The 12,621-nt window shown below is 40.7% G+C and overlaps 2 protein-coding genes across 2 annotated transcripts in view; one reads left to right on the top strand and one right to left on the bottom strand.

Moving 5' to 3' along the window:
• CACNA1C (calcium voltage-gated channel subunit alpha1 C) overlaps window positions 1–12,621 on the top strand; it is an 879,081-nt gene that overhangs the window by 87,772 nt on the left and 778,688 nt on the right. The window contains exon 3 of the mRNA XM_069094317.1: window positions 1,882–1,985. Coding sequence (XP_068950418.1) covers window positions 1,882–1,985 — 104 coding nt within the window. The remainder of the gene's footprint in view (window positions 1–1,881; window positions 1,986–12,621) is intronic.
• The window catches only part of DCP1B (decapping mRNA 1B), a 316,409-nt gene that overhangs the window by 279,287 nt on the left and 24,501 nt on the right, over window positions 1–12,621 (bottom strand). The gene's annotated exons all lie outside the window — the stretch shown is intronic.

The raw sequence follows: 12,621 nt of genomic DNA, 5'->3' as shown, positions 1-12,621 counted from the left end.
TAGCCGTGTGACCTTGGGCAAGTCACTTAATCCCAACTGCCCTGCCTTCCCCCCTCCAAAAAGCAAAAAAAAAAATGACAATCTTTTTACAAGGTGAAGGCAACCCTGAGATGGTATAACTAACCTACAGCTTTTAACCTATCTGCTTTGATTGATTTCATTGATATGATATCCTATTTGGTACCAGCCCTGCTTGCATAGGATGATGGGTGGTAAGTAAGGGTTTGAGTGGAAGTTGGACTGACAATGGTTGGTCTGGTGATTTAGCTACCACATGCTTTTTTTTTTGCCTTTTTTTGGGGGAGGGGGAGGGTAGGGCAATTGGGGCTAAGTGACTTGCCCAAGGTCACACTGCTAGTTTTTGTGTTAAGTGTCTGAGGCCAGATTTGAACTCAGGTTCTCCTGACTGCAGGGCTGGTGCTCTATTCACTGTGCCACCTAGCCACCCTGTACCACACTTTTGTAGAGACATTTAGGTGACATTTGACAAAGTGATGGGCATACTACAAGATAGATTGATGGCTCTGTTCCTTATTTCTCATGTGACCTTTGGTAATTCAGTACACTTCCTTACATCTCACAGGAAAAACTGAATTGGCTGGATCTGCTTTCTAAAGCCTCTCCCAGAGCTAAGTGCTCAATGGTTAGAAATACAGGATCAAGGGGGGTCATTTAAACCAACCCCAGGGTTTAAATGATCCCCCCTTGATCCTGTATTTCTAACCATTGGGAAGAATTTTATTAGTTTTAATGGGTTGAACAAATTGGCCTACAAGGAAAGAAACTCACCCCCAAAGGAAGCTCTAGGTGCCCTTGCTTAGCAAATTGCATGGACAACACAGTGGTGGAAACATCACTAGAACAGGCAGGAGTTGGGATGATTTGGATTCCAGTTCTGTCCGTGCCACATATGTGACCTGGGCAAGTCACTTAATACTTCTATATCCCATGTGCTTTACCTATGGCTGACATTTATATAGTCTGCTAAGGTTTGTTTGCAAAGCACTTGCCATGTATTATCTCAAATGATCTTCACAGTGACCCTGTGAGGGAGGTACTACAAATATTATCATCTTCATTTTATAGTTGATGAAACTGAAGCTCAGAAGAGTTACGTGATTTATCCAAGGTCACATAGCTAATAAGTGTTAAGGGTAAGAGGCAAGACTTGAACCCAGGTCCATATTGATCTCTGGATTCAGCATGCTTTCACTGCAGCGTGCTGGAGGGGGTTAGATGTGGAGGTCTCTAAGACTCCTTCCAGCTTTAACATTCTATGACTTGATGAGAGAATCGGTCCTCTCTCTGTCTCTGTCTCTCTGTCTGTCTCAGTCTCTCTGTCTGTCTCTGTCTCTCTGTCTCTGTCAGGCTCTCTCTATCTCTGACTGTCTATCTCTCTCTCCCCCTCCCTGTCTCTCTCCCACTCTCCCCTTCTCTTTCTCTTTTCCTCTCTCCCTCTGTCCTTCCTTTCCCATAGTTTTCCCTGCTCTCAAGCTATTTTTTCCAGTCATTGATGGGCAGGTGTAACCCTGTGAGGGGCAAAAAGTGATCTGAGAGGAACAGGAGAGATGACTGAAACTGATACTACTTTTAAAAAGCAGCCACAATCCCATGTTCAGAAAAATGAAAAAAAAACTTTTTAGAAATTTATGTTTACTCTGGCACGCGACTGGCCTTCACTGCTTTTGACATATTAGGAAGAATTTTGGCGGGGACCCACCAGAAGCACTTAAAAAGGCATATGTTTCTTTTCAGAATACAAGGGGCCTGGAATGTATTCTTTAAACAAAATTCTTATGAATCTTTAATTTTAAAAAAAGTGTATGTTTGTGTTGTGCATATTCTCTTTGGAAGTAATTTCCTTAACTCCCTTCCTCAGACCATTTGAAATAATTATTTTACTGACTATTTTTGCCAATTGTGTGGCCTTAGCGATCTATATTCCCTTTCCAGAAGATGATTCCAATGCCACCAATTCCAACCTGGTAAGTCCTTCTATGCTTTTCTTTTCTTTTCTTACCCAGACTCTGGAGGTGGTCTCCAGTCCTATGGGGAGAATGTTGCAAATACGAGAGAAATAAGATGCGTTTTTGGCATGTACAAAGGCTCTGTGAAGCTCGGATCCACGGTTCTGTTTTGCTCTTTATTCAAATTAGCACCTGTCTGATCACGGCTCATTTTAGGAAAGAATATTCCAATTAGATGCTAGTGAACTCTGAGTATGATGCGTTTTAAGCAGCAGATTTCTGTGAGTGTCCTGAAATGTGCTTTGTAAGTTACAAGTGCAGGTGTTTGCAGGAGAAATCTTTTATTTGTGTCATTTGTTGTTAAAGGGGTTTGGGCCTCTCAGGTGATCTATGGCGTCATTGCTTAACAAGTAATTGCCAGGAAGGCTCTTTGTCAGTTTTGCTCCTGGACGTTCACTTTGTGCATTGAAATTTAGTTAGAAAGAATTCCTTTTCTTTGGAAAGTCAGCTTTCCCTTGGAGTTTCTGAGGAAGTCAAGGCTGCTCACAATTTGGGGTTAGAGCTCTCCGTGGAAAAATAAGAGTGTGTTTACTTTTGGCTTGCTGTGAAGTCATAACAAAGGACTCTCCTCATTCTGGGCATGTTATGGAACAAAGCTTTAGAGTGGGTTCTGAAAATCTGCTGTGTCTCTTCCATAGGCCCAGAGGGGGAAAAATCATCTGCCTAGCCCAACCCCCTAAGCCTCAGAATGCAGATAACTGTTGTTTTAAAAGAAATGTGGGGGGAAAAGTGTTTTGTCAGCAAAACTCTCCTTTCCCTGATGTTCTCAGCACCTTACTCTAATCAGTGAGATAGGACATTCCAATGAAATTGGTGAAAAATGAGAAGCAGGAAAGCTTCAGAATGGTCCTTTGCGTGGTTGCCAAGTACAGATGCTATCACTCTTGTGGCCCTTTATTGCTCCTTTCTTTTTTATTCCTCTTAAAAAAAGCCAAACGTTGTGACATTTCCTGTTGTCACAAAGTGAACAAATTTGATGCCTCTTTAAACCATTTCCCCACTTGGGCAAATTAGTTACTGATCCATGTGGGACAAAGTATTTGGTGCCTGCTAGGATTGCTACTTTTGCCTCTTGGGGACGTGGGGTAGGGATAAATGTTCCAGGAAGAGGTTCCAAAGGCGACTCTGTGAATGCTTGAATGCAGAGTACTGAGAAAGGCAGAATACAGATGAATAGCATTAGTTACAGTTCAGGCTATCTATCTTCCTGAGGTGTGACTTCATCCCTTAACAGGCAAGACATCTTTTCCATGTCAAAATAACTGCAAGCAAGAGTTATCTCAAAAGTGGCATCTGAAAAAGCATTATAGAATCTCTTCTTGGCTATCTCCTTTTGGTTTATCTCTCATTCATTATCTTTCTTACTCTCTGTTGAGGGGAAAAAATCCCATCAGATTCTTGCAACTTCTGTCACTTAATCTATAATTTCCTTTTTTAAGTACCTCAGTTACAAATGACACTGATTTTTCATCCTGGGAAACTTGGTTTGAGCAAAGACTGTTTTGAACTGGAGAGGACTGGGGCTTCATCTTAGGCCCATGGAGGAGGGTGGAGGAGGAGGATTGACATTGTCTTCTAGGGAGTGAGGGAAGAACGAGGGAAGCTTGAAGATGGTTGTGAAAAGGGGAAAGGAAGAGAGATTTTCCTAGAGTTTTCTTAGATTCCTGTATGGATTCCAAGTACAAATAATGATAGGGTCCATGATGACAGACTCCTGCTTTTGGGTGAATTGTATCAACTGATTTTAAGCAGGGATAAAATAATCTCTACAGCAAGCCACTCAGCAGCAGCAACAGGCCTTTCCAGCCATGTGCTTGACTGCTTCTTTAAAAACTAGGGCGAGATAACACAGGGGGACAAGAACCAGAAGGACTGAATGGGAATTCAATTTCTCATTTACTGTCAGTGATATACCTGTGGATGTTGCGAGTTTGAGGGTGAGAGTTGGGAGAAAAGCAGTGGATTTGGGGAAAAGACTGGTTACCATGGCAACTCCTATAGCCCTGGATTTCCCCACCAAAGCTCACCTTCTTCAAACCAGTCATTATCTGTGATGTGACACATGACTCCCCTACTTTAAATAGTGTTCTAGGTAGAAAACAACAGCTATTTTTCCAATAACTACCATGACTTTAAGGTTTCCTTTCTATTGCATCGTTCAGATGTTTGTACGAAGGGCCTTATTCTTCGCGGAACCATTTGTTGTCCAGAGCCCCTTGGACTGTATCGCTCCTTTTCTAAGACTTCATGCTAAAACCTAGATTGCATTGTTACCTCACTCGGACATCTGAACTGGACATGTGTGGAGAAACTGGGGGTGAGAGAGGTTGTGTGGGAAGGATGGAAACAGCTGAGCTTTGACTCCTCAGTCAGCTTCTGCCTATGTGAGTTGAGAGTTCACCCTGGCTGTGGCACAGGGGGATTACAGAGGATAAAGACCAGTTTCCTGATTTCAGTCTAACACTCTAAAGGGGAACTACAAGGTAGACTAATATACACAATAGCAATAGTGGACAAGAAAATAGATAGTTATACGCTTGTGCTCACAGGTACTTACCTAGTTGGAAGGGTTTACAAATAGCCTGATTTTATAACCTGTAAGCAGATTTACAAACATTTTTGAAGGGAAGTTTTAAAGGATGTCAGAGAGAGAGAATCCCCAATCATATGTTCCTTTCCCCTTCCAATGAAGAGAATTGGAATTGGGTTGGTGTGTTTTCTTAGAAGCCAGGGTAGAGAGTAGGGCCTCTGACACCTGTGGAATTGTGCTTCTGTTTTCTAAATTCAATCCTTTGCAAGTATCTCTTCTAGAGTAGCATGGAACAATCCCTGGGGCTTAGGAATAGTCCAGGAATATGTGCAGAAGAAAAATGTTCTGTCTTTTGGACTTTAGGGGAGTGTATTTCTTTTAAGGGGATGGTGCTGTATTCTTGTGGTGTCTATTTTCTCATTATGTACAAAGTGTCCAATATAATCTTTATTTAAAAAAAATTCTAAGCAATGAGCACTGTGACTGGTACATAGTAGGTGATTAATAAGTGCGTGTTGACTGATTAGGAAATAAATGCATATATGTTGAGTCAAAGTCTTGATTAAAACATCCTAATGTTTTAATCCTTTTCCCCTAATGCTAGCATGTCTTTTAAAAATTATTTTAATACATATACCTGTATAATAAGACAGTTGTATGTGTGTGTATGTATGTGTGTGTAGAACATGTTGAGGTTTTATTCTTTAGAAATCTGTTCTAGAAAGCAGAAGGAAAAATATTTTTAAAAAATGGAAGGGTGGCCCACCTAGACGACTCATAGCTCTGCATAACACCTACTACAATGAATCTTGTGCTTCTCCCCACCATCTACATGTATCTACCAACAGTATTTCTTTAGTTCAGAAACAAGGATGAGACATTTCTCAGTGCTATGCAGACCTCACCCACACAGTTGGGTTCAAGAATAATATTTCATTTAGTAAATCAAACACACACACATACACTCAGTCAGAAAAAAATGTTGCAAATTCACATCCATTCTCCCAAATTCACATCTGTATATGAGCTTTCCCTTGTGAACTTTTTTTTGTTCACACCCACCCTCAGAAAAATTCTTTCTTTCTCTTCCAGACAATCCCCATTGTTTTCTCAAGCAGCTTGCTTCTTTAACTTTCACTCCAAGAGATTAAAAAAATTTCTTGATAGACTTTTTTTCTCCTAAACCTTTTGCTGGAATAGGCCTTTCACCTTCTCACCCAAGTCAGTTCTCTCACTTGTGGTTTCCATATATTCATGCAGTGACCTGTGATTACTTTTACCTCCAGGTTTGCTTAGTAGTCAGATTTCATGAAATAATAAGTATAAAAATAAAATATAGTATGTTATTGCTGTATTATATGGTTCATCTGAATACACCATCAATACTCTACAAAAAATGTTATGTGACTTGTGTTTGATCCAGAATTGGACAAACCTAAGAAACTCTGAACTGATCTACTACAGTGGTATAGGAACAGTATTTCCTTGAGTATTCTTCCTCCTTACCAGAGAAATCTCATATTAGATCGACTGGAATGGGTGAGGTATTGAGTGTCAAAAACCCTAATAATTCAGAATTGGGAAGAATGATTTGTCTGCACTACTCATCAAAACATTTATAATAGTTCTGCTGACTACCTCCTACCCAACAGCAGGTGTTATACAGTAGGTATATTATAACAAGCTGTATAAGATCTATTGATTATATAACCTCTGCTAGCAAGGGAGAATTGTGCAACCTGCATTATATTCCTAGCCTTCGTCAAACTAATGAAGCCCACACAGGTTTGGCTTGAGTTTAATTATGAAGAAAGTATATTTGGCATACGACCTCATGCAAAGAACAACATTGTGTACTTTTTTGAGCAAAAGCCAGCATTGAAAAAGGGGGGAAAGCTAGACCAGAAAAGTCTTTTGGGCTGGACTTTACTGTGCTATTATAGAAGTGAGCGTAGTGGAGAAATCAGGGACTGGCGGAGGCTACCTCATGGGGGAACTGGGATTTGGACTAGGTCTTGAAGGAAGACCAAAACTTAGGAGTGTTTCTGTTGCATTCACTTACTGCTCTACTAAAATGTCAGCTACATGAAGTCTCTTAGCCTATGACTCTCTCACTACTCCCTGTCTTGTCTAGACCAAGATCAATGGCAAACTGCCTATTGTCTAGAATAATCTCAAATAGGAGTGCTTGGTGGGGGAAGAAATTGGGGTGCTTGGAGTCAGAAGCCTATACTTCTCTAATTATTAAGGCTCAGGGGAAATATGTGCCTATGCACAATCTCATCCTCTTGTTTAGAGGTGGAAGGGACCTTACATCTCATTTAGTTCTACCACCTTATTTTGTGAATGAGGGGACTGAGGCCCAGAGGAGAGTAAGATTAATATGCAATCTGATGTATTTGGATATAAAAGGGATTACAATCTCAGTACCTTGGTGAAGGTAGGAGTTTAGAGGCTCTCATATGAGGCAGAAGAGGGTCATATATTTGTAAGGGCAAGAGGTAGATACGGGGAGGTTAAGGGACTTGCCCAGGGTCACACATCTAGGAAGAATCTGAAGCTAGGTTTGAACTCAGGGCTTCATGATGCTAGGTCCTGTGCTTTCTCCTTGCCATTAGCTGCCTCTACTCTAGGAAAGAGGGCTTCAAGAATTCCATTCTCAGCCTCTTCCACTTCTCTGTGTCTCTCTTGCTTCACCCTTCCCAGATCAGAAGATTCTTCTTACCATGATCACACCTGGGATCATGTAATTGAAGCACAAAAATCACATCTGGGTCTCTCAAGCAGAGGTAAAATAAAGACTACTGAACTGCAGCACAGTGTTCAGGACCAAGAATAAGAAACTTACAGAGGTGAAAGGGACTTTTGTTTGTCCTTCGTTCTTGAAGAGGACCAGTGACATCATGTGGATGATGTCTTGACTTATGAATGAATTGGGTATAAGTCCAAAGTCATGGGTGTCCAGTGGCAAGACAAAGAGTCAAGATGACTGGCAGTGCCCCCTGGAATGGACTCTTCATTTTCCAGATAAGGAAACTAAAGCAATGAAGGTTAAATTGACTCATCCAAGGTCACACAGCCACCTCCTGAGAGAGTTGGGAATTGAATTCATGTATCTGGAGTCATGGGGTAGTGAGGTTTAAATCTGGCCTCAGACCCTGACTAGCTATGTGATCCTGGGCAAGTCACTTAACCTCTGTTTACCTTAATACACTGGAGGAGGAAATGGCAAACCATTCTAGTACCTTTGCCAAGAAAACTCCATGGACAGTATTGGTGTGATTTGGTCTATATGGTCACAAAGAGTCAGACATGACTGAACAAATGAACAACAATATGGACTCAGAGAGAGAACTGTTATCTCTAGTCAAGGTTCTACACTTTTTGTTGGTATTTGAAATTCCTTCTACACACAAAACCCTTGTAGGCTCTCCTTAATGTTTCTTCAAATTTGATTTCCCAAGTTGAAATGTGGGAGTGGGGGTTATGATTACCTGCTTGATTATAGGCAGTGAGTTGGTTCACTGGGTAGGATGTTGGACTTGGGTCAGGAAGACTTGAATTCAAATTCTGCCTCAGACATTTACTAGATGTGTGACTCTGGACAAATCACTTAACCATGTTTACCTCAGTTCCTCAATCTGGAGAAGGAAATGGCAAACCACTCCAGTATCTTTGCCAAGAAAGCTTAGTTTCCTCATCAGTAAAAAAAAGTAATAATAGCACTCATCTCCCAGGGTTGTTGTGAGGACAGAAAGAGATAATTTTGTGAAATGCTTTGCAAGCCTTAAAGTGCTATATTAATGTAAGTTATTATTATTATTATCATTATTATTTGGTTGGGAAGAACTCTTATTTGTAAACACACACATATGCATACACATATGGCAGAAATATGCAGCAGCTCCTAAACCCACCTATCCTCTACCAAGGTAAAATTGAGATCTTTGTCCTTTCTGCATATAAATACTTCAGATTGTATGGTGATCTTATTCTCCTCTGGGCCTGGATCTCCTATTTTATAAAAAAAAAAAGTGGTGGAACTGGATGATCTGTTGGGTCCTTCAACTCTGAATCCTAGGAACTCCATTGAATATTGATTTTTAGGTAGAGAGTCTAATAGCCACCCTTGGTAGAAGAGTCATTAAAAATGTTGGTTTGTGTTTTCTCAATATTCATGCAGTGAACTGAGCTGTGATTTCTTTCACCACTAGGTTTGCCTAGCAGTGAGCTTTCATACCACAACAAAAATCATCATAACAAAGTAGGGTTTATCATTACTGTCTTATATGTTTCATCTAAATATTCTACCCAACACTGCAAAAAAAAAATGACTTGACTTGCAAAATACACTAACAGATAATGACAGGTAACAAACAACCCAGTTACTGCATTATATAATAAGCCTACATGGTGCTGTACACAGAGAGAAAAGCAGAGAAAGAAGATGCAATTCAAGAGATATTCTTTACATGAGGTTTGATGTGACAGTGGAATGGGAAAAGCTGCTCTGTGGAAGAAAAACATTTTCTTTTTTTCAGAATCCTTCCTCAAGGGGAGTGGCTAGGTGGTGCAGTGAATAAAGCACTGGCCCTGGAGTCAGGAGGCCTGAGTTCAAATCTGGCTGGATGACCTTGGGCAAGTCACTCAAACCCAATTGCTCTGCCCTCCCCCCTCAAAAAAAAAAGAATCCTTCCTCAACTGGAGTATGTTTAATACAAAAAGAGCACATAAATAGGAGTTAGAAGATTTAGCCCTGACTCTTTTAGTTATGTTACTTGGGGCAAGTAATTTTTCTTCTTTATTTCCTCCATTTCCCAGTAAGTGAAATGGGAATAATACCTATTCTGTCTACCTATGTCACTGGGTTGTTGTGAGGATACAATGAGATAATAGATGTTTGAAAAGGTTAGAGGCCTTATTGAAATAAATGCTAAGTGAATGCTGAATGAAATAAATAGCTAAATAAATGCTAGATGAATGAAATGCAAGAGATAACTTGTGGAGAAATAAACAGAAGAAAAGTTTGGAGGAAAAAGAAAAGAGTCGGGGCCTTTGCCACTGAGCAGGAGATGGAATGAAGGAGAAACCAAACCCACACCATCCTACAATCACAGATTTAGAGCTGGAAGAGACTTAGGAAATCATTTGGTCTGATCTCCTCCTATTGTAGAAGAGGAAAGTGAAGCCCAGGGAGGTTCAAATGATGATCGCATGAAAGTAAAAGTCAGATTGGGCCCTGGAACCCAGATCCTCTAGAACAAATCCAAAATGTCTAATAATAACAATAGCTCAACTTATACAAAGCTTGTTATTATTCATAAAACTCCTTCAACTCTGAGAGGTATGCCGTGCAGTTTTTATAATCCGCACAGACCGTAAATATAAGGGCCAGGGTTCAAATCTTCGCCTTTCGGGTCCAGTCCTTTCCACTCTGGTTATAGCTTCACTAAGGACAGGGCCGTGTTTAATCTCAACTTTGAGAACCTCTTCAGGATCTGACAGTTGTGTATTGTGTGGATGCTACAGTAATTAAATGCCAAATGGGAAGAGACACATCATTTGCCCTTCATTTAGCACTGAATGGAAGTCAATAGAGATCTTTGAAAGACCTTGAAATTTAAGAACTGCATTTATCTACCATCACTGGAGACTTTTAAGGCTGGAAGAGACCTTGGAGATCACCCAGCTGAACTCCTCGCTGTACAAATGAGGAAATGAAGCTTAGGAAGCTGGAGTGACTTACCTAAGGCCACACAGCTTATCAGGGAAAAAGTGGGACTCACTCAAATTTCCCGATTCCTTCTTCCAGCTCCTTGAAAGTGAAGATTTTCTCACTCTTATATTCGTTTCCTCAGAACCTCGCATGATGCCTGGCACATAATAGATATCTAATAAATGCTTATTGACTGATTGAAGCTGTCTAAAAGCAAATTTTCCTTGTAACTGAAGTTACCCCCCCCTTTATTTTTTATTATTTTGGATTTAAATTCTTTCTGAAATGCATTACATACTTCCCTGGTTTCTTAAATGGAGTATACAGAAAATAATTTATCATATTTTCAATGACTCAATCATATCACTTTAGCCTTTCAGTGCAGCAAGGATCTATTAAGCACTTACTCTACACAAGACACTTTACTAGGTGTGGGGGATATGAAGACAAAAATGAATAGTTCTGGTCTTTTAAGGAGCACCTTCCTAGATGTGAGACATTTGACACATAACTGGAAAAATCTAAAGTAGAAAGTGATGGGGGCAAAGGAAAGAGCCAAACAAAGTACTCTGAGAATATTTGAGGTGTTAACTCTTTCAGTTTGGAATTGTGAAAGGCCTCATGTAAGGAACCAGAAAGGCAGATATAAAAAGGGAATGTATCCCTGGCTTGGATGATAGCCTATGCAAATTCACTGAAGCAAGAGATAATAGCCTGAAAGGGAAGGCAAGGCAAGGCAGGAAAACAGTATTTATTAAATGTGCCAGGCACTATGCTAAACACTATACACTATTATGTGATTTGATCCTCACAACAACCCTGGGGGGTAGGTGCTATTGTTATTCTCATTCTATAGTTGAGGAAACTGAGGACAGAGAAAGTTTAAGTGATTTGCCCAGGGCCACTTAGCTAGTAAGTATCTGAGGCTAGATTTGAACTCAAGTTTTCCTGAATCCAGACCTAGAGCTCTATCAACTGTGATTGAGTTCAGGGAATGGTTTGTAGTCCAGTTTGGTTGGAATATGGAATATAGGAAGGTGCATAAAATGAAATCAGGCTGTTTGGAGCCAGATTGTTGTAGCGCCAATGCAATATTCACAGCACCAATGGTGACTATGAATATGCTGGTGTAATTCTGAATTGCAAAATATAACAGACTCTCCATATATAAGACAGAAGCAAAACATTTATTTGGATACCTGAAAGCCAAAGCCATCATAGCAACAAAGAATTTAATACACCACGACATAGCAGGGAGCCACACCATCCTTTAGCCTTCCCACAAACAAGCACTCACAAGCCCAGCTGTCTGCTTGCCTGTGTCCTCTCTCTCCCACCATGCTAGTTGCTCTACTTCAAGCTTCCTCTAGGCTCTATGCCACCCTTCAGCAAGCTCCTCCCACTACAGGCTCCATGTGATTACATTTGGCCTATCAAGGGGCAGGGAAGATCTTTAAATTCCCATTACCAGTACAATTGTACATGATTGAAAGTGTTAGAAGAATGTACATTTATCCCTAGAGGCACTGGGGAACCATGGAAGGTTTTCCAACAGGAGAATGCCATGGACAGACCTGTCTTAGAAAGATCAGTTTGCTAGCTGTATGAAGTCAGAGTTGAAGAGAGAAGAGATTCTAGAATCAAGCTCATGTGAGTGATAAGAAAGCCTGAACTAAAGTGGAAAGAAGAGGTTGATGGTTAGGGACATGACTCTGAAGTGATGTCAACAAAATAGGGAAGTTCAGTGGGAGGGGTAGATTTAGGGGGAAAAATGATGAGTTTGATTTTGGATACAGTAAGTGTACAATGGCAGTGGACATCCAGGTGATTAGCTGGTTCAACAAGTTGGTGGTGATGTGGGGCAGGAGTTTAGGAAGGAGATCAGGGCTAGCTACATAGACATGCATAGATAGCGGTCACTCCTCTGCTTAGAGATCTTCAGTGGCTCCTATCATCTACCATCTAGTTCAAACCAGCAAGACCTAATATCTGATGTGCTGAGGGATTTATTTCCCAGAGCCTTTTCCAAGAGTCTTTTTTCAAATTTGGAGATAACTTAGGGATTCAAAGGAACTGAAAGCCAAGTTCTAAATATAGTCACTGCCCTTTCCAAAATGGATGAAGAGCAGTATGTGGATTGTCTGCCTGTTGCAAAGTTCAGCATGGGCAGTTTTGTCGTCCTGGGAAAGCCATCCAAGTCCTGGGAATGAGGTGGGAGGACAGGGTGAGCAGCGTGTTACCTCTGATTTTACCTATAAATACCTTCCATCTACCCCATCCTGTTGTACATGCAGCCTCAAATCCTTGCAAATTTCCTCACTGCCTTATTCTTTATTTTCCCTGGAGGC

Source organism: Petaurus breviceps, unplaced genomic scaffold (genome assembly GCF_028583685.1).
Source record: "Petaurus breviceps papuanus isolate PSGF00001 unplaced genomic scaffold, PetGlider_PUasm1.0 216, whole genome shotgun sequence".
Lineage (NCBI taxonomy): Eukaryota > Metazoa > Chordata > Mammalia > Diprotodontia > Petauridae > Petaurus > Petaurus breviceps.
This window is presented reverse-complemented; position numbering and strand designations above follow the sequence as displayed.